Here is a 27,044-nt window from a genome sequence, read left to right as displayed (position 1 = left end):
TAACATTCAAGATAACAGCCAACCTTTTGCTGATCTCTTGACAATTCCCTGTTATTAAAGATGCTATTTCATCATTTTCAAAAAATCTTCTTGAAGTATTTCCATCATTCGTGTTTCCGTATCCATACTTTGGGCAGTCAACTTTCAGTCCCAGCTTCCGAGAGAATTCAGCTTGTATTCTCACGAGGTGTATTATTCGTTTTTGTTTCTACTGGCCGAGAAAGTGTGTAAGCTAGCTTCAGAATAAAATCCATACACTTTATTCTGCAATGCAACGGAGAAATTCCATATTCGTAACAGTTCTCCTGACTTGTTAAATCGGTTTTTTTTTTTTTTGCAAATTGGACACCTCAACGTTGAGGAAGTGTTTGTAGTTTCGTTTAACACTTTTCCATCCATTAACTGTAAATGTTTTTCCACTCTTGGTTTAAAAAACAGCAGGTTTCAGTTGGCTTATTTGATTTTTATGTCGCCAATAGTTGATTTGATTAATTCCGAATACTCCTTTGAAGACAATAGTGGGTCGATGACAGTCGAAGATTTTTTCAATGTACAGAACTTTCACTTCTTAGGCGCAAAGGAACTACAGAAGCCGTGAACATAATTTCATCAGAAATAGCTTTGTCTTCTGTGTGTATAATGTGCTTGTAGGCGCTTTGTTTAGATGATCCATCACTTCCCCATTTGTTGAGTATAGTCAAATTTTCCGGAAGAAGCTCTACCTCTCCATCAGCCATACTTTCAACAAGACGCCTCGCAGTGTGATCCATTAAATCCTGGAGTTTTACTTCTACAGATGCCTCTGTTATAATTTCAATAACTGCTTCCGGCAAGGCAAGGCCAACTTTTTTGGATCCGGGAAGAACGTCGACGTGATGACCTTTTAAGGAACTCCTTAAAATTTCGCACTTCTCTTTCGTCAATCCCAGGTCCATAAATAAGGAAAACGCCTCTTCCTCAGTATAGTGGCAACTAAGTTTGGTGGGGTTGGAATACTTTCCTTAATCCTATTTAGTCGAATAGGACTGGCAATATGCATAGCTTTCGTAATGCTCGCCTTTGTCCTTTCTTGTTCCTTTGTATACTTTGAAGAAAGTGCTTCTGAAAGATGCTCCGTTGTAATGCTTTCAGTAGCACCCTGAAGCTTTCGTTTCCTTGTAAACGTTGAACAATCTTCTATATCTTTATGCGTCTTTCCACTTCCTCGGCTAGTTGATTGTTGAACATCTTTCATCTTTAAAATCATTTGGGTTTTCACACTCGTGGAAAACTTTCAAAATCGTTTCATTCTTTAACAACATTTTTGCACAAATAAATAAAACTGTCTTGAATTATATTGACAAATACTATTTAGTCCGAATTTAAGGTGTTTCCACTTATGAAGTTAAAAATAAACTGGCGCAAACGAGAGGAATAATTAGCACTTTATATTATATTTTTTGACTTTCCCGTCGGCGTCTGAACATAGAGCTCAGCATCTTTTGGAATTGGTACATACCGATGTATGTGGGCCTTTTCAGAAACGTTTTCTAGGCGGCTCTTGATATCTCTTAATTTCTTGACATTCATAGACGACATGTCGAGACGAATATTTACCTTATTGTCTAAAATCGAAGGATGAAGTATTGGAGAAATTCGTGGAATTTAAGGAGATGGCTGAAAGGCAGACTGGGCAAAAATTGAAGGCAATAAGAAGAAGAAGGCGTTTTCATGCGTACTTAAAAGGATCATGGAATTGTGCGTCAGTTGACGTTTCCATATAACCCTTAACAGGATGGAGTGGCTGAACGAGCAAACCGGACGCTTGTCGAGTTGGCAAGATGTTTGCTTTTACACGCGGATATGAAGGAGTTTCTCCGGGCAGAGGCAATAATGACAGCGTGTTACATTCGAAACAGATCACGAACAGCGGCTTTAGTTGGTATGACTCCTTATGAGACATGGACTGGAAGGAAACCCGATGCAGGATTTTCGCATTTTTGGATCAATAACAGTCGCATTAGATAAGAGACGACAAAGCAAGTTTTAGGCCAAGGGCAGAGAATATCGGCTCGAATTCACTGGTACCAAGAGCCAACAGGTTGTATGACAAAGAAAAGCGAGAGTTCGTTGAGAAACGGGGTGTTAGGTTTAAGTGTCCGAATGATATGGTCTCGATCTTTGAATCCCCAGGCCCAGCACAAACAGTCACAGGTTTGGATATGCGGTGGTATGACTCAAGTAAAGATGATATGGGAAGTGAAGAATTGAATCTATCAAACGGAATGGCGATGGAAGCGTGGAGCGGTATAAGTCTCGGCTGGTGGCTAAAGGGTGCTTTACAAAACGATACGGCTTATTTTCGCTACAGCAGCGAAGCTGAAACTACCAAATGGATGTGTGCACAGCCTCAACAGTGACCTAAACGAAGTCGTCTATATGAGGCAGCCTCAGGGATATGAAACAGGGATATGTGGACAAGGCAAATTCACAACAGGTGTTGAGGCTAAATACAGCGATATATGGATTGAAACAAGCAGAAAGGGAGTGGAATGCCAAGTTGAATGAAGCGCTATGTGATCTTGGATTCAATTTTTGTACGAACGTGCGGTGGTAGACTTTGTTTGGTACTAATATATGTAGATGATTTACTTATATCTTGCCAAAAGATGGATGACATGATCGCAATTAAGTCAAAGATTGTGATGAAATTCGAATGCGTCGATAAGAGTCCGTTACGAGAGCTTTTGGGCATGCAAGTAGACCGGAATGGTGATACGTGATGAACCAGGCTCAGTACATAAAGGGCATGCTTCAAAGACATAGTATGGAAGTGTGTCGAGCTGTTGCTACTCCATTGGGATCTGGTTTCCAAGTCTCGTGCAGAGACGAGAAATGCATCATACAGAATGTGACAATGTATCAGTCAAATAGCAATCGGAGAGTTGATGTGGATTGCATTGACATCAAGACCTGATATCTACCATTCAGTTATCAAATTAGCGCAAAGGAATAAGGAACCTCACAGTGAACATGTTGCAGCAGTAAAACGTGTTATGAGATATTTGGCGCCACGAAGGACATAAAGTTGCAGTACCGATCGTGTGGAGATGCTCTTACGGGATACGCTGACGAAGATTGGGGCGGTGATGTGAGCATCCGCAAATCGTACACAGGGTACGTGTTTTTCTTGGCAGGTGGCCCTATCTCCTGGAAGTCAGAAAAACAATGCAGTGTGGCGTTGAGCAGCACAGAGGCCGAATACATGGCTATGTCTTCAGCGGCGAAAGAGGCTCTGCATTTGAGGCGATTGTTGATCGAGATTGGATGTGGAGACGCTGGGACATCTACGAAATTGTTTGGAGACAATTTGAGTGCTTAATCTCTGGCCAAGAATCCTGTGTTTCATGCTAGATCGAAACACATTGACATCAGACATCATTTCGTTCGAGAAGTCGTTACAAGTGGCGAGATTGATCTGGACTATATATCAACTAACGACATGGTAGCTGATATTTTAACGAAAAATTTGTCTAAGCAAAATCATAATCATTGTGTCAAGTTATTGAATTTAAACTAAGAAAGAAATTGTAATTGGCACACAGAATCATATTGCGGAAGGGTGTTGAAAATATGTTTCTGTTTGCAGATCTGTATTATTTGTTATCCCTGGTTATATCGATTGTACTAAGCTTGTAATTTCCGATATAAGATACTCAGTATCTCTCCTTCTTCCTTTTCCTACTCTAAAATGAACAAAAGCGTTCTTTACCCAGCGAGAGATTTAAACGAATTACGAGAGAAACCAGCGATGTACGAGAAATATGCTTCCAGCCAAGAGTCGAAGCCAAAACTACAGTCGAGAAGTACTTCAGACGATTTCAGATGCTTTAAATGCGGAGGAAAGAATCATATCGCTAAGAATTGCGAAGAGGAGGATTTCAAATGTTTTAAATGTAATCAGATGGGCCACAAAGATAATCAGTGTGAGACGAAGAATACAAAGGATACAACAAAGACAAATGCGAATAATCAACAGATGACTCTAAGGGCAGTGATTATTCTACTATTAGCGAGAGTGCCTATAACGAAATATACCCTGTTAACTTAAAGAGTGAACACAAGGAGCTAATTGGCGTAGGAGGGAAAAAGATTTGTACACTTGTATTTTTTAACGTCAATACAGAGTTAGATGCTAACGTCGCATAAATAACCTTTCATGTTGTTTGAGATACAGATACTTTGTAAAGAATTTCTTAAGGAATTTCTTTTCCACAAAGAGGATAAGATGCCAAAACCAATAAGCGTCGATAAGAAGCAAACCGAGAAAGAAATTTTAGAATTGCAAAAGTCGCTTGAAAATATCATCACGATGACTTTAGATGAGAGCAAGTTGTGCCCAACAGAAATGAAACTGTAGTAGCAGACGACATCCCAATCCATCCAAGACGTTTAGGATCATGCGATAGTAGATAAGCAAATAAAGAAAGGGATGGAGACTGGAATCGTTCGCCAAACCTTTTCCAAGAATTTTTTACACAATATTATGCAGTGTTCATGATAGAAACAGAAAAAGTTGAGTTAAAACAAGGGAAAGATGAAATTCGTAGATTACCAAAAAATAATATAGAGAAGATTGGGGACAATAAGGGCTAAATAGGACCAATACCGTAGCAGAGTACATGCAGATGTGGTGCCCATCATTTGGGACGAATGAGGCTGTAGAATGGCCGATTGTAGGATTGCGTTAGAACCCCTAATGATATAAGTGCCGATAGCGATATTCGTTTAATATATATTGATAGGTTGACAATCGAGATAGAGGGACGAAGTGGTTGTGTTGGTCTCGCTAAGTTAAAAAGTGTTCAATAATTGTTTTATTTTTTTTTCATAAATAAATAAATATGATAATCTAAGATATAAAAAGTGAATTGGTGTCAAGTGTGTTTTATTTTGGTCCAGTGAACACAGCCTTACATACATTTGGTTTTCGAAATTTAAAATATTTGTTCACCTGGTGGATGGTATACCAAAGTCGGCGAGACGACTTACTTTATCTGCGAGCACTTTTGGTAGCAGATATAAAAAAATATATCAAATTGTGCAGTCGCTGCACAAACTGCAGTTCTACCCAAGAATAGCGTTATTGACAAAACTTCAAATGGGACGACAGCTTCTTTCCTCAAATCTGTCAGCACAGCTGACATATTTTTTTAAATATGTAATTTTTTTAAAAGGGATATATGATAAACGTATTTTACGTTAGTTTTTTCAAGTTGGTTGCGTTCACTATCGGCTTATGAGCCATCAGCAAGTGAGCCAGTTCACCTAAGTGAGCTGCTTTCACCCAAGAATGTACATAATTTATGGTGTCAGAAAAGCTACCTTCTGCCTGTTACAAGCATTTTGGCTACTTAAAGATACTGTTTCAACCTATGGGTGTTTTTTTTTATTGGCGTATATATACAGTTGCGAGCAAAAAAATAGTAGCGCAAAACACTTGCCGATATTTATTACTATAACTTGCAAGATAATATTTCGATCTGTGTAAAAACTTTAAGTACCGTTATCAGCAATGTCTAAGACTTGTCCATTACGCTTTTTAACTTCACTTGGAGACTTAACTTTTTTGCTACTTCATTTTTAAGCTTAATTGCCAAATTTAGAGCGAGCAAAATAATAGTAGTGAAGGATCTTTCTCTTTCAGGAAACTTAAACTATTGCTAGAAGATTGTTTTTTTTTTGCTCTATTTGATGTGTTAAATGTTCGCGGTAGAAGATTCATCAAAGTATTCCAATTTGCAGACTTAAATGGGCCGCGGTACTCATATGCCTTTTGAGAAGAGGATTCAGATCAGAAACATTATGGATGAGAGCAAAACTTACATAAGAGTCTGCGAAATTTGTAAGTGCTCCCCAACTGCAGTTCAAAATACATTAAAATTTAAAAAAATATCAGAAAGACGTGGCCGAAAGCCGAATTAGAAAAAAGAATAGTACGAGACTCAAGGCTTCGCTCGTTTGCATCTGCTGTGGAGGTCCAGGAAGAGCCTAAAGTGCCGGCCAGTGTTTGGACAGTGCGGTGAGAGTTACCTCAAAATAACTTGAACGCTCGCAGCCCTCGGAAAAATTCGCTTCTCCCACAGAAGACCATAAACGGATAGATTGAATGCTCAAAATTTCACATAAAATGGCCTGTGGAGAAATGGCGCAACATACTGTGGTCAGATGAGTCCAAAATTGTGATGTTTGGACAGAGGTGATCTAGGCTGTATATTCGTCGACAGAAAAACACGGAGTACCGTCCACAGCACACCACCAAGACTATTAAACATGCCAGATGAAGTGTGTTGGTGTAAGGTTGTTTTTCCTAATACGGTGTTGGTCCTATATGCTGCATAGAAAGCATAATGTGTACGTTAAAATTATGGAGGAAGTAAAGGTACCACATATCGAAGAGAAAATATCACTTTGTTGGGTCTTTCAACAAGACAATAACCAGAAACACACAAGGAATGTGGCAAAAGCTGGTATCGATAATGCTAGAGTAGATTTAATGAAGTGGCCCGCACAGTCGCCTGATCTGAGCCTGATTGAAAATTTGTAGTGCGACGTTAAGAAGGGAGTAGTGGCTGCAAAGACAACCACTAATAGAGGTCCTTAAACTGCTATAGAGCGTACATGAAAGGCCTTAACAACAGAAAAGTGTCAGAAAATGATAGATACAATGCCGCGTCGCTGCGCAGACGTACTGGGGAACAATGGACATGCCACTAATTATTAATAGGTTGATATTAACTTGGTCTTTATTTTAAAACTATTTCCCTGGAATAAAACCCTATACTATGATATTATGTGCTCTTTAAAATATGCGCTACTATTATTTTGCTCGCCTCAATTTGGAACTATTGACACCAAATCTTGATTATTTTCGAAATATCAAAATGGAGTGGTTTTTTTTGTTTATAATATAATTAATAACAGACCGAATAATAAATTTGCATACCAAGAAGTCTCAGTCTTGCCCCGATAACATAACTTTCTATGATATTTATAAAATGGGTGAAGCCACTACTATTTTTTTGCTCGCAGCTGTATATCCATGGATTGCAAATATAAGATTAATGAAGTAATCATTACGCCGAATTCAGTATACCAAGCACAAAGAGAAACAAATTGTTTTAATTGCGAAGAACATTGTACTTATGTTTACTAAATTCTTTTTACATGCTTGAAAGCAAGCATTTGCTATTTCGCCGACTCCCACAGCGAAACGAGCATTTTAGGGCCGCCACAAGCCTACGGCCACTGTATTTTATACAGTGTTGTCACAGAAGTCGTTAACGACCTAAAAACAACACAAAAGCAATTGTAGGAGTAATTGTTATAGAAATGTATTTTAACCGTTTAAAAATCGCCCTAATATTCCTCCAAAATTTTGATAATATTGAGCTTTTCTCGAAATATAAATGGAATAAAGAACTGTTGAAGTCAGCGTTGATTAGTTTTGGATCAAAATGCATTTAACCAATTGTTAAGTGTTTGTTCTCATATTTAATTTATTGTTTTTCGAAAACGCCTTTTGAAAAATAAAGTAGATGACGTTTATGCACAAAGCACAAGTAGACAACTCTGTACTGATATTGGCCCCCATCAAGAAGAAGAAGCATACATAAATATAGCAGATAGTTAAACTTTATGATACTCATTGAAAAAATTGATTATGATAGTTAAACTTTATGACACTGTTTGGAAAAATTCATTATGATTAATTGAATTTTGTATTGAAATACATAGATTCAAATGAGAGTATAGGTAATTTGAATTTCGATTAAAAAAAAAAGTAAGACTAGAAATACGTAGATTCAAATGAGAATATAGGTAATTTGAATTTCGATTAAAAAAACAAAGTAAGACTATACATTAAATGATCAAGGAATATAATTGACAGTTTTTCTCGACACGGCTCAATTCTTTCTAAAGATGCCAAAAGATAGCATGGGTAATAAGATAACATACGAGCAAGTAGTTATTGCTCTGGATAATATTTTGTTTAATTCAAATTTTTAATTTTAATTTTATAATAAATGTCAACAGTAGGTTTGTCAATTTAACGATTAAATACGGGGTTAATATTTTTAAGTTTTTGGTTTTGTATTGTAGTAATAAATCTTTAATTATGTAAACATTGTAGTAAGCCCAGTGGTATTAGAACAACCGTTAAAGCACCGTTATAACTCTTTATTATATATATTTCTCACTCTCTGATTTTATAAAGCATCGCTCGCTCTGCCTTGCAAGCGACGGTGCTCTCTATTTGGTTGAGTGTTTAATTTTCTAACTACTCTTTTTGCGAGCAGAGAGTCAGTTCATAAGCATAATCCAAAGCGTTCAGATCAAATAAATAAAGCAACGAATAATTAAGAAGTGAAACAACCATATTGTTTATACTAGCATAATGTCTTCTGCGTTTTTGGGGTACGCGTGTTGTTTTTCCATTTGCAAGCGAAAAAACCGATTTATTTATACATATTTTTTTAATATCGATCGATATGGGTGCTTTCGATAATCGTTTCGACTAATTTGCCAACCAGTACCAGTGAGTTCAAAATTATTTCCAACAATAAAATGTCAGACATTTCCATAAAACATAATCATTGGAAATTAGTTTTATCGTAGAATTTGTATTTATTTGTCCATATGTGTAGATTTCAAAAACAAACTGCATCAAAAGCTCTGGATGACACCCCTAATAGTCAAAACATTGGGCGAGGCAATCGGTATTTTCTAAATTATCGGGGCGGAAGTATTGGAGTTTTTGTACTCTTGCAGAGGGTTTTATAAAATTGGTCAGATATTTGTAACGGGAGAAGAAGGAGACGATTCCGACCCCATTAAGTATATATTCTAGATCAGCATGAGAAGCTGAGTCGATATAGCCATGTCCGTCTTTCCGTTCGTCCGTCTGCGCAATTCAACTTCACGCCGCCATCTTAGGAGCTATCGGGATGAAACTTATATTTGAGCTACTTATAGCCCGGAGCAGATAAAGTATGAAAATTGTCAGGATCAGACCACTATATCATATAGTTATATAAGAAACATAGATGAAGAAATTGGAGTATCTCTATGAAATTTACTAATATGATAGTTTTGGATATAAAACAACAGATCGCGAAATTTTAATCAGATCGGATAAATATAACACAAGTTACAGTCAATATAAATCGGCTCTACTACGTCATTGCTTGAAATCCACGCATACACACAGACGCAACGCTACGTAAACTGTATGTGTATGCGTCCCAATCGCAGCATGCAGCATGGGGAAGAAGAAAAAATGGAAATGATATTTGGAAAGTTTTGTCTGTGCATTGATGAATTGACGATACAGAAAAAGAGTTTGGAAGATGTAAAAATATTATGGCCAAGGACTACAAGGGTATATAAACTTCGGCACAGCCGAAGTTAGCTTCTGTAATTTTTTTTTATAATTATAATCTGCACGCTTACCAAACAAGCCTACATAGCAAATTTGGTCTCTTAAATTTTGTCAGTCTTTCAGAAAATTAGTATCCATATACAGTAAAGGAAAAAAGTCAACATACACCTCCAATTTTGGCATAATTCGGCTTTTTGCTCTAAAAATTAAAATGTAAGTATGCCATAATTTAGAGGACCGAAGGTTAGCTCTATGCGAGAAAAAAAATTTCAAAAAATTTTAAACAATTAAAGTTATTGGCAAAAAACAGAAAAAGTGATGGGAAAAAAATCGCGATCTACACCGAAATCCCTCCTCTTATAACGTTAAAAAACAATGATTTTTTGTATTTTTCAAGACTTTTTCGACAAATTGCTTCTTTGTAGGTCATCCTTATTGCTCAGAGTTTTATAAACAGGATCTAATCTAGGAAAAAATCGGGTAACTTAATGCCCGTTTCAGAGTATTCTTAAAAAAGTCCTTCAAAAAACAAAACTAGTAGGCAGAAAAGGACGAAACACATCGCAAAATGTCCCTTAAGGAATAGACAACTATGTTGTATTCCAAAATATTTATAAAATAAATGAATTAATTTTGTATTAGTTTAAACATCACTCTAACAACCTGCGTTTAAATTTGTTTGATATCTACAATAGTTTAGATTTAATAGCCCAACAAACTTTTTTTAAAGTGCTGGTTGAAATAAGCTGTGAGCTACTGTATGTGAAAACTGGGCGTGGTAACCAACAAAATCTGGACGGGTACCATACTACAATTTGTGTCTCTAAATTTGACAGTCGTCTAGGCCTAGAGGTAGGGACGGAGGGACATGGTTGATTTGGGGTTAATGGGGGCGGAAAAGCATTCATCTGCCTGTAACCTACAGTGAGCCCAAAAAGTATTGGCACACCTAAAATGTTCATCTTTCATCAATGATAGTTCTGTTTTATTTGTCTGTCATTTTGTCCTATGGGTGCATGCTAAAAAATAGTAAAACTATCAAAACGTATTGCTTTACTGATATAAACACTGCCCTTTCCTATTGAGTTTGCAAAGATTTAATATTATTATTATTCACCATAGAATTGTCAGCTCAATGAATGTCAACAGGTTATAAACCCAGGTGTTTTTTGGTTGGTGAGCTAGCAGTTCCTGGTGCTAGTTCCGTAGTTCGGCTACACATTTGTCTTAGGGACTAGAAGGACAGCGTCGCTAGGTTGTCTTTCATGTCTTGAGAGATAGAAAATGCAATGTTAAATGTCGCAGCAACTTAAATATGAGTGTCAATAGATTGTCCCCGACGACAATCGACATATGTTCATATATCAGATGTAAGAAAGTGTTTAGAATAAATTATAGAGTTTACATTCTTACTATGGCGATAACTTAGCGATTAATTTATTTGCATTCACTTACGCTTTAGACTTTGTTTGGCCTCAATTTTATTTGACATAAATTCAGAAACAATCTCTTCATTTACAAACTTGTAATTTTACTGTTCTCATTGTCTAGAGCTGGAGAACCATCGATGTTATAATCGATTCCATATACAATTTTTATATTCGATTTCCACAAAGAAAATCTGTATTTGGTACAGTGCATAATACCCGATTCCCATAGGCCATCTATGTACCTTGTCTATGGTTTTGACATGCCAACATTTTTTTGATGTTTTTCACCATCGACAAACGATTTCTCACGCGGTACGGTCGACAACGCAAAAGTTAAAAGAAACAAAATTCGAATAAATTTATACAGTCTAAAAATTTTAATTGAGAAATTTGATTTTTTTTTTTTAATAAATCATATTAAATCACGCTATAAATCATATCATCTTTTTTATTTAATTCATAATATATTGCTATTACCCAAAAAATTTAACATTTTAACATTTAACACGTAGTTCGGGTTTTTATAAATATATCAAAGGATTTCAAATATAATATTCATGAAGAAAGTCATCAACGTAAATATAACAGATAGTTAAACTTTATGACACTGTTTGGAAAAATTGATTATGATTAATTGAATTTTGTATTGAAATTAGAGAGCTGCATGAATGGAAGCAAAGTCAAAGTCAAATGAATCCATTCGAATTGAATTCAAATAAATGAGTGACAACTACACAATGAAATGAATGAGTGTGAGTTTGTACTTGTCATATCTCGCAAAATACGTAACTCTGTTTAATGAAAGGCAATGAATTGAGTGTCAAACATCGAATTGTACTGAGGCACTCGAATCATTAGAATTATTCGAATTGACTCATTTTTATTGGGATGTTTAAAAGCAACAAAAACTAATTATTTTATCAAAAATGTATGGAAAATAATGGCGAAATGGGGGCTATTAAAATTAAAATATGCTATACACCAAAAACTTAAGGACACAGTTTTGGATTTGACAATTTGGGACAAATTTTGTAAAATCTATTTTTTCTAAATTAGATTCCTAGTTGCCACGAACCGTGAGAACATAAAAAAGGCTTTCTAATATATTATAAAAAAAAAATTATATTCTTTAATCCATCATATACACAATGGATCTACTTTTTAATATACTTCACTATTTGGAAAAAAAATTCTTCTCTATCTCTGTAGGGGGTTTGAACCCGATAACAACAGTATTGTAGTCTGAGTAGGTCCCCACTGAGCCACTAACCACTCTAGTTTTGTAGTACAGTAATCACATATAGTTAAAAAATATACAATACAAATAAATACTAAATACTAAAATCAGAATTGGAATTCGAATGCATTCGAATCATAGCAACTCATTGACTCACTTTCTAACTCATTTAATTCGTTTTGTTTCGTTTGAATGTTGTGCGACTTATTTTTACGTCGCACACTCATATAGTTGAAGTCGATTTTCAAAGTCATTCAATTCATTTATTTGGTTTTGAATGTTGTTAACTCGAATTGATTTTTCTATCATTCATGCAGCTCTCTAATTGAAATACATATATTAAAATGAGAATCTACACTGGTCGGCATATATATTTTGACATTTACATTTCACATTTCAAGTACCGTTGCATTTAACGAAGCAAAAATGAATGCCAAAGTGCACACTAATAACTGTAAATTGGCGATATATTTTGTCTATTATGAAAAAAAAATTAGCTAAGGCAACGCTATCCCAAAATATATATGCCGACCAGTGTAGGTAATTTGAATTTCGATTAAGAAAACAAATCAGACCCGGAGTGGGACCCTAAGGGCCCTATCTATCTTTTTTCAACAATGCGCTTCTACGCCAGGCGCATTTTTACAAGATTTTAACACTCATCAAACAGTCAAAAGTTTTTCAGGTAAACTGCTCTGTAGGCATAAGGCGTTAATGATTCGATTATATTTAATTTGATTCAAGATTTTTTTTTTCAACTGCCATAAGCAAGAAAGTTTTCAAAAGCTGTTGCGCAGCTTCTCAATCTATTTTTGACATATTATTACTTGGAAAATGATCTTTCGCAAGCTACTATGTTATGGCTGGGGTGTCTTGCATTTAGGGGCTTATCGATAAGTCGGGGAATTCTATATAGTGTTGGGTAACAGCGGCCAGAAGGTATGGAATTTTTCCCCTCAATCGGTTAAGGGAGCGGGTAACTAATGAGAAGATCGCTAGCCCGGCTTTTCAAATCTGAGAGAGAGGATTTTGGAGTCGGGACTGTTCCTGGTCGGGATAGTCGGGACAGATGAAGGTCAAATCGGTCGAAGAGTTTCTCGAGAGTGGTTGGTTAGGGCGAGAGCCGAGAAAGAAATAATTAAAAGGAGAAAATGCAAAAAAAAAAAAACGTTATGTAAAACTTAAAAAAAAATGTAATATAGTGAATTATTCCAAGAGGAAGGCCAAATCTGGGGTATATGCCCAGGCGGGATTGGACAAGATAGAGGGGTAAGTGAATCTTTCATATTTAGAGACGGACCAGGGGAATTAGTCCTTATCTTATCCTTACCTTCGGTATTCTCCGTACAGGCCCGCCAAATCGGCAGTCGTCGAAGGTCAGGCCGCATATTTCCTTTTAAGAAGATTCTCCCATGATTAAGAAGATTCTCCATGGCCTCGTGACCACCAAATATTCCGCCTTCAGGAGAAAATTACAAATTAAAAGAGAAGAGGGAGATCGTAAGGTGAATCTGATCCACACGTGATCACCAAATACGCTCCCCTCAAGACCGATTTATTTTATAATTGTAGTCCCCTGTCTATTTTAGCGTCCTCGTTTTTTTTATATATATTGTATACCTACACATACAGAGCTAATTTATTTCCTAAATCGTGCATATCTTTTATTAATCCATATAACATTATCCTAATTATTTATCTATTTATTTATTCAATTATTTATTTATTCAATTTATTTATTTGTTTTTATTTAATCACCCGAATAAGCCTCGTTTTTTTTTTGTTTGGCAATATCGAGTCTCAATATCGTTAATATCGTTTGTTTTTTTTTATAATTAATCATATCCTTGTGAAAAGTGCCCGCCGTCACATCTTTTGTTTTAACGTATTCGTCCCGCGAAAACTCCAATAGGCGTAATCTGCACATAGTCCTTGTCGTAAAAAGAGAGGTGCATTGGAGACAGAATGATGTCTCGGTGAGCGCGTAAAATTTGAATTAATTAAATTACCATATCATTTTATAAAATTATTATATACTATTTAGAAAAGATGATGAATATTGAGTAGTTTGGTTTGTCGGGAACGAAAATGGCAGGGTTATCGCATCCTACGACCCGATTATAGCTAGCCGGCGAGCCTCTTCGAGTTATCGACGCGCATAGGACAGGTAAGGTCATAACAACTTGCGTACAAGAAAGTGTCAAAGGAAATTTATATGCAACAGCTGTTTGTAAGTTTTTCACGAAATAAGTAGCGTTGTAAAAAAAAATGACAACAACCAGCAGAATTTTTGCATGTCTTAGAAGTTTTAGTAACATTAGAGCACAGAGCTGGATCTGATTTCTTTATTTCATCTTGATCGATAGGCAGTTCAGTGTCGGAATTCTTTTCGTGTAGATCTCTATCATCGTCACAGTTTTGAGTCGCTTCTACTTCATCTTCGTCCTCAAGACTCCCCTTGAAAGTAGGCCTTTTTAAGGCCCTCAACTCATTGTTTAAACTCGGTGATGCAACTTCTCCGAATTTTTGTATAATGTTGACAAGAGACAAGACACTACCCCTATTATGGAGAGAGAGGCGTGTAGCTGCTGAGATTGAGTGGCAAAATCGTGACAGGGAGTTAAAGGATAGACTTCGTTGATAAAGGGCGCAAAAAAATAAGTTCCGATAGCGTTCGGCAGTTGTGAAATTAATTATTAACTTTAAAAAACACTTATGTATTACTCCTCAATTTTAAACATTCAGTTAATATTATGAACAATAAACTACTTTAAATATAATATTAACCTCACATAAATATTGTGGGAACCAGCACCGAGATGCTAAGCGGCAATCGACGCCTACAACTCTAACTCTCTCTCTCTCTCTATGATCCATTATTACCTCTCTCTCTTGGTTCTAATTAGTATATATGTATTTAGTTTATTTGTGACAATCAAAGCGGCCGCATCGAAGCGGTAGAATATACCTGTGTTTATGAATTTGGAAGTAACGTGTTTTATTGGGAAGTACCGGGTTATTACATTGGCGACGAGGTAAAAAAAAAAAACAATTAATTAAAAACAATATAGCGAACTATCAAATAAAATAGTTAAATAGTGAAATGGAAAAAAAAAGGAAAAGAGAAACATTAGCAATATATAAATGCAGCGTGGCTGTACCAGTGCAAGTCCAATGCCTTGCTACGATCCGTTAGTTTTTTTTATTTCTTTTCGTTTTGCGTTCTCTGTGCTTACGAGTTCAAAGAGAAAAACAGAAGGAGAAATTGTTTTTTTTAAGAGAAACCCTAAAACGGTGTAATCATAGTAGGCATAAAACACATACATACGTACGCGTATGCATGGACAAAAAAAAAGTCAAATGCATTTTTCACTCATAATAAAAAAAAAAAGAGAAGAAAGCGAAAAGAAATCTGACAAATGTCAGAGGCGAAATGCCGATTAATTATTAAACAAATGTTTAATAAAGAAGTATCTGACAAAGGTCAGAGGTGGAAACCGATAAGATATTAAACAAATGTTTAATAAGAAGAACTATCTGACAAAGGTCAGGGGCGAAAAGCCGTAAGGTGTTAAACAGATGTTTAATAACAAAAACTATCTGGCAAAGGTCAAAGGCTAAGAGCCGATAAGAGATTAAACAAATGTAAAAAAAAAAAAAGTCAACGTATTATCTGATAGTGGTCAGTGGCAGTCTGCCGATGAAAAATTAATAGAACAAATGTTTTGGGAATATTCGATAAAACGCAACTTGCTCGATAGAATCATTTAATGAATGGTTGATTTTTGTTTTCAGACAAAACATCTATACTTATTCGCAATGACCGAAAGCGTCATAAAACCTTTTCTGTGTAAAAGTTTGGGGAACGCATTGCTCCAAAATGAATGGGAAAAGTGGCTGCGCGCTTTTAAGATTTATCTGGAAGTGGAAGAAGTCAAATCTGTAATTCAGAAAAGAACAAAATTGTTACATTTGGGTGGTATCCAATTGCAGACGGTTGCATACGCATTGCCGGGTGCCATAGTAGAATTTACCGAGGCGGATCAAAATGATGTTTTTTCTGAGCTAGTCGATAAACTGACAGCTTACTTCTCACTCAAGCAAAACTCGACTTTTGAAAGACAACTTTTTAGTAAAATCTCTCCTGAAGAAGGTGAAACATTTGGGAAGTTTATTTTACGTTTGCGCCAACAAATCCAAAAGTGTAATTTCGGGTCTACGAAAGCCGAAATAGAAGAAATTTGTTTAAAAGATAAAATCATTGACATCTGGGCTAGTACGGAACTAAAAAAGAAATTATTGGAAAAAGAACAAACTTTAAGCGAAATCATCGAAGCCTGCCAAGTGGACGAGGAAATAAATAAGCAGTCGCAGCTTATGCACTCGAAATCATTGCCAGAAATCATAAATAAAATCACTAATATAAAATCAAGGAAAATTAATCAGAGTGATTGTGGAAGGTGCGGGCGGTCAGGACACAAGGAAGATAGTCAGATGTGCCCAGCACGCCAGATTAAATGCAACCGATGCTCTCGTGTGGGTCACTTTGCCCGCAGATGCAGAACAAACCTTAAACGCCCATACCCATAGTCAAATGACAAGGAAGCGATGGGAAATTCCAAACGCAAATATGTGCACCGAATTGAAGAAAATAATCCAGTGGAAAATAAGACAATCCAACGGAATTGTTTTAAGATAGACGGTGACGAGGAGTATGAAGAGATGATGCAATGCCGAATTGGAGGTGCAGATGTTTCCCTAGTAATTGATTCTGGATCCCGGTTTAACCTTATCTCGCAAGACGATTGGTTAACTCTTCAATTAAAGAAAGCAACAGTTTTTAACGTCCGCGGAAATTCACAAAGGCAATTTAGAGGATACGCCTCAGATAAAATCCTTAAAGTTATTTGTATTTTTGAGGCACCGATATCAATCAAGCAGAACTCCGAGCTGATTGCATCCTTCTTTGTAATCGAAAAAGGACGGCAGTCACTGCTGGGACGGGAAACAGCAACGAAGTTAAATGTTCTGCGAGTTGGACTACCGGTTAACAACATTGAGATTGTGCCACCATTTCCCAAGTGGAAAGGTATTAGTGTGAAACTAACAATAGACCCCTACGTTGATCCTGTGAAACAACCAATGAGGCGTATTCCTGTTGCGCTCGAAGAGAAAGTCAATGCTAAGTTAGAGGAAGCCTACAATCTGGACATTATTGAACCGGTCAGGGGTCACAGCCTGCGGATCTCTCCAATGGTGATCGCGTTCAAAGAAAGTGGTGATATTCGAATATGTTTGGATATAATATTTGGTATAAGCGACTAATGTTTGGTATAAATGCGGCGCCGGAAATCTTCCAACGACGGATGGAAGAACTCTTAGCACCGTGCAACAACGTGATGAATTATATCGACGATGTAATAATTTTTGGAAGTAGCAAGGAAGAGCACGATAAGGCACTGGAAAAGGTTCGAAGCTTTCAATAATAATAATGTTCTTCTAAACAATGAGAAATGCATTTGGGAGACAAATAGAATTAAATTTTTGGGACACATTTTAACAGACAATGGAATTGAAGTAGATCCTGATAAAATTGAATCTATTAGATTATTTCGGCCACCCAGGAATTGAAGTAGATCCTGATAAAATTGAATCTATTAGATTATTTCGGCCACCCAAAAACAAGGAAGAAACTCGTAGTTTCCTAGGACTAGTTACCTATGTGGGCAAGTTCATTGCAGACCTAGCGGACCAAACAGAGCCTTTACGTGAGCTTTTAAAGAAAGATCGGAAGTTTATTTGGGGACCAGCTGAAGAAAATGGGTTTCAAAAGCTAAAGTTAGCTTTAACTAAAATCCCGAGTCTCTCATATTTTAACCCTAAAAATAAAACGCGACTAATCGCTGATGCTAGTCCGGTTGCTCTAGGTGCAGTACTGTTGCAATTTAACGATGAGGGCGAGCCCAGTATAATTGCATTTGCTAGTAGGAGCTTAACGAATATAGAAAAGCGATACTCCCAAACGGAAAAGGAGAGTTTAGCTTTGGTCTGGGCGGTAGAGAAATACTATTTTTATCTGATAGGTCTAGAGTTCGAATTAGTGACTGACCACAAACCACTAGAAACCATTTCAAAGCCTCCAGCGCGTATCAAAAGATTGCTTCTGCGTCTTCAAGCGTATAAGTTTAAAGTCATTTACAAATCAGGAAAGGAAAACATAGCTGATAGTTTGTCCCGTTTGTGTGAGCAAACGCCAACCAGTTCTTACGACATCAAGGGTGAGCATAGCATATTGCGAATTATTGAAAACGCTACACCAATATCAATATCGATATCTGAAATAGCTGAAAACAGCACACAGGATGAGGAAATATTAGACGCAATGGTGTGACTTGAGCAAGGTTCTTGGGACTCGGCAATGTCAAATAAATTATACCCATTTCGACATGAACTGTCAATTATTGGAACAATCATGCTAAGAGGAGTTCGAATTGTTATTCCGGCAACATGGAGACAGAAAGTGTTGGTGCTGGCACATGAGGGACATCCTGGCAAATCAGCCATGAAGCGAAGATTGAGGTCCAAAGTCTGGTGGCCCCAAATTGACAGAAATACGGAGAAATTTGTAAAGAATTGTTTTGATTGTATTTCAGTATCCCAAGCGACAAATCCACCGCCTATGAAGAGAACAGAATTTCCGAATGGGCCATGGATTTCGGTCGCTACAGATCTTTTAGGGCCACTACCAAACAATGAATATATTTTAGTCTTAATAGACTATTACTCTAGATACATGGAGTTTAAATTCCTTCGCTCCATTACATCGGAATCACTAATTGGGGCGTGTGGGGAAATTTTCAGTAGGCTTGGTTACCCGAAAGAGTTACGAACCGATAATGGCCGACAATATGTAAGCCTTGAATTCAGAAACTATTGTAAATCATGCGGCATCGAGCAAATAACAACACCCCCTTATTGGCCACAGGCTAACGGCGAGGTCGAGAATATGAACAAGGCATTAGTCAAGCGGTTGAAGATAGCTCATCAAAACAAGAAAAATCTTAAGGATGAATTCAAGCTTTCACACTGATGTATAATGTAACCCCTCATGGGACCACAGGCTCCGCTCCTACAGAGCTGATGTTCAATCGAGTCATTAGGGATAAAATCCTGGGAATACAAGATTTAGTGGGAGTGTTTACAGACTCAGCGGAAAGGGATAATGATTGCATCAATAAACAAAAGGGAAAAGAAACTGCAGACAAAAGGAGAGGAGCAAAGGAAGTAAGTATCAATGTAGGAGATAAGGTGGTTCTTAAGAATGTAGTATTTCCCCACAAACTAACACCAAATTTTGACACTACTGAATACGAAGTCTTGAATAAAGAAGGGAATATAGTACAAGTATGTGGGGGAGGCAAAACGCTCATAAGAAATGCAAATCACCTTAAAAGGGTCCCCGGATTTGTCCGATGCTACCAACACAAAATCGTTTCAAATACCTGCCACAAACCAAACTCCACAGCCAGCCGCACAACTCCAGGAGCAAGCATCAGAAGAGGATTACGAAAACTCCACCGAGGGATTAAAGCTTAAGCTCGTGAGAAAAGGAGGGATGTGGGAACCAGCACCGAGATGCTAAGCGGCAATCGACGCCTACAACTCTAACTCTCTCTCTCTCTCTATGATCCATTATTACCTCTCTCTCTTGGTTCATATTAGTATATATGTATTTAGTGTATTTGTGACAATCAAAGCGGCCGCATCGAAGCGGTAGAATATACCTGTGTTTATGAATTTGGAAGTAACGTGTTTTATTGGAAAGTACCGGGTTATTACAAATATCATTAAGAAAACTGTGAAAACCATTAATTATGGAAAACTGCCACAGACTTGCCAAAGTATAGCTTTGGTACGAAAATCTATAGAAAAACTATAAAATTATAGTAGATTGAAGGGGTCCCTAAACGTCTGGGGCTCAGGCCTTTTATTTATTTATTTATCTTAGAGTTAGGACTAATTAAAACTAGTCAGAACTTAATTACTGACTTGCGTGTATTTACATATTTACAGATTAACACACATATATACAGATTTACTTTTAGTGTTGTATTTTCTAAATTTAAACCTATAGGATGTGGTAGTAATTAGGCATAATTTTTGAACGACTTCGTCCCTGATGTGGGAGGTTGCAGGGCAGTTTTTTAGTACGTGTGCTATGTTTAGGTCAGATGTTGAGTTGCAGTTTGGGCAGGGTGTTTGTCGTTCGGGTTAATGTAGTGTTGTTGAGTGAATCTTGTGTGAGCTAAGTCGTAGAATTTTTATTTGGTCTATCCGTGTTATGTCTTTTGACTTAATGTTTTTGAGATAGTGTCCTGTGTGTGTTAGATTGCTGTTTGGCTGTTGGTACCATGTGTTGCAGCGGTTTATGTTGTTTTTGAGCTTTTGGAGTAAGTTGTTTTTAAGGTATTTGTTTATATCGCTACAGTTGAAGTTGGGAGTGTAGTGGAGGGGGGTACGTATAGCGGATTTTGCAGTTTGGTCGGCAAGTTCGTTGCCTTTTATGCCACAGTGGCTGGGGATCCAGAGGAGTTTTATTTTGGTGTTGGTTTTTGTTAGGATTGATCTTATTATTGTTGGGTAGAGGTTGTTTTTGTTGATGTTGCCTATGGATTTGATAGCTGATAGGAAGTCGGAGCATATTATAAAGTTCCCTTTTTTGTTTCTTGTTAGCTTTATTGCTTCAAGGATGGCAACAGTTCTGCGGCAAGGATTGAGGATTAGAGTGGTAGGACGCCTGTTTTAAGGACTGTAGTATCGGTGGTTATGTCGAATGTGGCAGTTTTATGTTGTAGTGACCACGTCGGTGAATTAATATTTGTGTTGTTTGTATTTGTCTTTATGTTCTAGGAACATTTTTTGGTATACTTATTTCTGGTGATGTGATGGTGTTGGTGTTTAGATTATATAAAATAAGCTAACATTAAGCCAATTATAATATAGAACGAATGGAAATGTATGTCAATGTTAAGTATGTAACCCGGTTATAGATATCGATGGCTCATCAGTCATAAGTAGATCTGATATGGTCAGCAGTAAACAATAAAGACCTAGTTAATCAATAAAAACGTACTTGCTGACCTAACACTATGCACTGGTGAGCTCGCTATTTTGTACTATAAAAGAAATGCATTATTCTTAGTAAGATCAGATACCAATTGTAGCTACATCGGGTGTGCATCGCTGTGTCTTTGGCCCCCATCTCTACCTTTGTAATCTCACTCCGAGGTCCACCCAATTTATGTGTTGGTTGCGACAACCTTTAGTCACTGGTTTATGTGCTAGTGCCTATATATATATATAAATAAATAAACATTTAATAACTTCAAGAAACACTAACGTCTTTCATTGAACATTTTGGTGACCCCGACATTGGCGGCTCCAAGTTAAAAGAATAACAGACTTGGTGAAACCGTCATCAAGCGAGAACATTTGGTCAACTCAGGCGACCAATCTCTCAACAAAAAGGAAACTGGTCAACTAGGCGACTACTTTCTTTGCACGCTTTGGACACGACAATCCTAAGCGAGGGCACAAATTGATGAACATCTCACATCAATCTGGGGTCCCGACTAAAAACATCGCAATTGATTAACTTGGCAATCATTGCGTAGCCACCTTGGCGAATAAAAAAGATTTATTGGAAAACTAGGAGTTGGTTTTCCGCAACGGGGTAGCAGTGCATACCCATTGAATAAAAGTTGATCAACTAGGCGATCACTTTATAAAAAACATTTAACAACGATTTGTGTCAACGAGGCGACCAAATCATAAAAAGTTGTTTTTATTTAAAAAATAAAGTTTGATCAACTCAACTCTGTTGCATTCCCTGGCGTCAGCAATATCTGACCTAGTTAACTCGGTCAGTAACCCAGGTAGTACGCACGAGTATAGATTTTGGCATTGATCAGCAATTTTTTAAACAAAGAAAAGAAACTCAAAAAATTGGTTTCACTGTCGTGGCAGTTATCAGTGTAAAAGAATAGGTATATTGGAAATAAAAATAAAACTATTGTTAAAACACTAATCAAAAGGCAACTTCGATTTATTTCTTATTCTTATTTGTGCTACACTTGACCAATTTTAGGAACGAGTCGAAGCGTTCCCTGTCTTTGACAAAATAAATAAACTCCCATCGGGTCAAGTACTAGTACAGATAAGCAATTACATAAGAATATAAAAGAACATGGAGGAGTTTTATAAACAACAGACAGAACGAGGAGAGGCAATCCAGGCCTTTATTCGGAATACCAAAAAAGATTCTTTCGCCAGGAAAACGAAGCCATCTTATTTCGAGGAGAAACTTGAGCTCCTGGAATACATGTGGGAGAACTTCGAGAAAAGTCATCAGGAGTTGATGGACAAATTAAATAACGTGCCAACTGAAGATGACTACTTTGTAACGGACTATTTCAGCAAAATGAAGACGGTTGTATCTAATATAGTGGAAGATTGGAAGGACCATTTGGCAAAAATAAAGCTAGAGACTCAAGCTCGCCAACGAGAGGAAGAGCGAGTCGTGATCAAACCACTGGTTCGTAAGCAAAGTGCGCTGCTGTATTCCTTGTCCAGAACATAAAGCCAAATTGTGCCTGAAGAAAAAATGAATTACAAGTCGGTAGTCGACAAATTATGGATGCAAATTGAATAAATCCATTATGAGATTCATCGGCTAGCTGAAAATCCAGCCGAAGCCGGATATAATATAGCTACGTTTGTGGCCGCAGAAAATACAATGCTGAAATACTGTGTGGCACCAGCAGAAAATGTAGTGATACAATCACCACCTGTATTGCAATCGATACAATCATTGCAACTACCCAAAATTCCCATTCCAAAATTTGATGGGGATTATCTGAAATGGCAACAATTTCATGACATCTATAAAAAGGTGGTTCATGAGTCAAATGTATCCACGATAGAGAAAATGTGGTACTTAAAATCAAACCTTTCTGGAGAAGCAGAGAGATTGATACGGCACCTGGAATTAACAGAAGCCAATTACAACACTGCTTGGTCAGTGTTGCAGGAACGTTTTAATAACAATCGAGTTCTAGTAACAGCCATACTGGCAAAGCTGTTTGATCACCCAAATGTGGGAAATGACGCAGCTTCTATAAAGAATTTGCATGATAACATTTTTGAATCATTGCAAGCCTTAAAAAATGTAGGCGTCAATATGGAATCGTCAGATGCTGTCATAATGTTTCATATGACAAGAAAATTGGATAGATTCAACCACGCACTATATGAGCAATCTCTTTCCAACACAAGGGATCTGCAGGAAGTAAAGGGCTTCTTATCCTTCTTGGAACAGCGCTTCCTAACATTAGAGGCGATTGGGAAACCAAGAAACGAAAATCGCAGCATTGAAAAACCAAGGCCAAGGAAGACATGCGCAACAGCATCTGGCACAAACAGTACCCTGTGTGCTTTCTGCGAAAGAGCAAAGCACAAACTCTTCCAATGTGAAAAGTTCAAAATCAAATCCGCAGCAGAGCGGCTTAATTGGTTGCAGAAACACAAATTGTGTGTCAATTGCTTCAAGCCGGACCATATGGCAAAATATTGCTCTTGGAGGGGATGCTTTAAATGCGATAAAAAACATAACACAATGTTGCATTTAGAAACAGGCAACCAAATTGCTACATCTGCTTCTGCAGCTTCTGCGTATGGAATTGGCAGAAAATACACCCTGTTGGCAACGGCCAAGGTAGTGGTAAAAGGGATCAATGAAAGGAAAGGAGAATTTCGAGCACTCCTGGATAGCGGCTCTCAAGTAAATCTCGTCTCAGAGAGACTGGTAAAGAAGTTATCGTTAAAAATTAGCGAGACTCATGTGCATATAAATGGAGTGGGTGGTCAACCACAGATAAGCAAGGCGCGAGTAAGCTTGGTTGTAAGGTCAAGATACAACAAGTTCGCAATGCTAGTTGAGGCATTTGTATTGCCACACATAATAGGTGACCAACCCACAGAACAAATAACGCAGAAAGTCACATTACCAGACAACATTCAATTAGCGGACCCAACATTTGATAAACCCGGAAAAATTGATATGCTGTTGGGAGCTGATGATCACTATGCTATGCTGCTACCAGAAAGGAGACGGGGCAATCGAAACCGTCCAACATTACAAAACTCAGAGTTTGGATGGATTGTTGCTGGCAGAATTAACATGTCAACGTCAGCTTCAATCACATGTATGGTAGGCATGACGAATCCAGAGGAATCACTGGAAAGATTCTGGCAGCTAGACACACTAGAGCCAATAAAAAGGTACAGGAGTCCGGAGGAAGAGTATTGTGAAAAATTCTTCCTCGATAACCTACACACGGCGGCGGACAATCGACTAATTGTAAAGCTTCCATTTGCTGAAGAGGCGTCATCTCTTGGAGAATCTCGGGAAGTAGCCATAAGAAGATTCATATCGTTAGAGAGGCGAATGAACCCTGACATAAAAAAGGAGTATGTAAAATTTATGTCAGAATATGAACAGCTTGGACATATGAAGCAAGTAATGGTAGAACAAATTCCCAAGAACCATTACTTTATACCGCATCATTGTGTACTAAAACCAGAAAGTACCACCACCAAGCTAAGAGTGGTATTTGATGCATCATGCAAAACGTCATCAGGAAAATCACTGAACGACATTTTATATCCTGGACCAGTTGTACAGAGTCAACTCTTCTCAATTCTTCTGCGGTTCAGGACACACAAATATGTGTTCACGGCAGATATTGAAAAAATGTATCGCCAAGTTTGGATAAACCCTGCCATCAGTCATAAGTAGATCTGATATGGTCAGCAGTAAACAATAAAGACCTAGTTAATCAATAAAAACGTACTTGCTGACCTAACACTATGCACTGGTGAGCTCGCTATTTTGTACTATAAAAGAAATGCATTATTCTTAGTAAGATCAGATACCAATTGTAGCTACATCGGGTGTGCATCGCTGTGTCTTTGGCCCCCATCTCTACCTTTGTAATCTCACTCCGAGGTCCACCCAATTTATGTGTTGGTTGCGACAACCTTTAGTCACTGGTTTATGTGCTAGTGCCTATATATATATATAAATAAATAAACATTTAATAACTTCAAGAAACACTAACGTCTTTCATTGAACATTTTGGTGACCCCGACATTGGCGGCTCCAAGTTAAAAGAATAACAGACTTGGTGAAACCGTCATCAAGCGAGAACATTTGGTCAACTCAGGCGACCAATCTCTCAACAAAAAGGAAACTGGTCAACTAGGCGACTACTTTCTTTGCACGCTTTGGACACGACAATCCTAAGCGAGGGCACAAATTGATGAACATCTCACATCAATCTGGGGTCCCGACTAAAAACATCGCAATTGATTAACTTGGCAATCATTGCGTAGCCACCTTGGCGAATAAAAAAGATTTATTGGAAAACTAGGAGTTGGTTTTCCGCAACGGGGTAGCAGTGCATACCCATTGAATAAAAGTTGATCAACTAGGCGATCACTTTATAAAAAACATTTAACAACGATTTGTGTCAACGAGGCGACCAAATCATAAAAAGTTGTTTTTATTTAAAAAATAAAGTTTGATCAACTCAACTCTGTTGCATTCCCTGGCGTCAGCAATATCTGACCTAGTTAACTCGGTCAGTAACCCAGGTAGTACGCACGAGTATAGATTTTGGCATTGATCAGCAATTTTTTAAACAAAGAAAAGAAACTCAAAAAATTGGTTTCACTGTCGTGGCAGTTATCAGTGTAAAAGAATAGGTATATTGGAAATAAAAATAAAACTATTGTTAAAACACTAATCAAAAGGCAACTTCGATTTATTTCTTATTCTTATTTGTGCTACACTTGACCAATTTTAGGAACGAGTCGAAGCGTTCCCTGTCTTTGACAAAATAAATAAACTCCCATCGGGTCAAGTACTAGTACAGATAAGCAATTACATAAGAATATAAAAGAACATGGAGGAGTTTTATAAACAACAGACAGAACGAGGAGAGGCAATCCAGGCCTTTATTCGGAATACCAAAAAAGATTCTTTCGCCAGGAAAACGAAGCCATCTTATTTCGAGGAGAAACTTGAGCTCCTGGAATACATGTGGGAGAACTTCGAGAAAAGTCATCAGGAGTTGATGGACAAATTAAATAACGTGCCAACTGAAGATGACTACTTTGTAACGGACTATTTCAGCAAAATGAAGACGGTTGTATCTAATATAGTGGAAGATTGGAAGGACCATTTGGCAAAAATAAAGCTAGAGACTCAAGCTCGCCAACGAGAGGAAGAGCGAGTCGTGATCAAACCACTGGTTCGTAAGCAAAGTGCGCTGCTGTATTCCTTGTCCAGAACATAAAGCCAAATTGTGCCTGAAGAAAAAATGAATTACAAGTCGGTAGTCGACAAATTATGGATGCAAATTGAATAAATCCATTATGAGATTCATCGGCTAGCTGAAAATCCAGCCGAAGCCGGATATAATATAGCTACGTTTGTGGCCGCAGAAAATACAATGCTGAAATACTGTGTGGCACCAGCAGAAAATGTAGTGATACAATCACCACCTGTATTGCAATCGATACAATCATTGCAACTACCCAAAATTCCCATTCCAAAATTTGATGGGGATTATCTGAAATGGCAACAATTTCATGACATCTATAAAAAGGTGGTTCATGAGTCAAATGTATCCACGATAGAGAAAATGTGGTACTTAAAATCAAACCTTTCTGGAGAAGCAGAGAGATTGATACGGCACCTGGAATTAACAGAAGCCAATTACAACACTGCTTGGTCAGTGTTGCAGGAACGTTTTAATAACAATCGAGTTCTAGTAACAGCCATACTGGCAAAGCTGTTTGATCACCCAAATGTGGGAAATGACGCAGCTTCTAT

General features: G+C 37.4%; 1 protein-coding gene across 2 annotated transcripts in view; it reads right to left on the bottom strand.

Annotated features, from left to right (window-relative positions):
• LOC6653298 (prolyl endopeptidase) overlaps nucleotides 1-10,979 on the bottom strand; it is a 140,890-nt gene extending 129,911 nt beyond the window's left edge. The window contains exon 1 of one of the 2 annotated variants that reach the window (XM_023181496.2): nucleotides 10,877-10,979. In XM_023181496.2, coding sequence (XP_023037264.1) covers nucleotides 10,877-10,913 — 37 coding nt within the window. In that variant the 5' untranslated portion in view covers nucleotides 10,914-10,979. The remainder of the gene's footprint in view (nucleotides 1-10,876) is intronic. The other variant, XM_002075638.4, reaches the window with a different exon arrangement.
• Nucleotides 10,980-27,044: the final 16,065 nt, after the last annotated feature.

This window comes from Drosophila willistoni, unplaced genomic scaffold (genome assembly GCF_018902025.1).
Source record: "Drosophila willistoni isolate 14030-0811.24 unplaced genomic scaffold, UCI_dwil_1.1 Seg531, whole genome shotgun sequence".
Lineage (NCBI taxonomy): Eukaryota > Metazoa > Arthropoda > Insecta > Diptera > Drosophilidae > Drosophila > Drosophila willistoni.
Note: the sequence above shows the minus strand (reverse complement) of the source record. Positions and strands in the feature narration are given on the sequence as shown.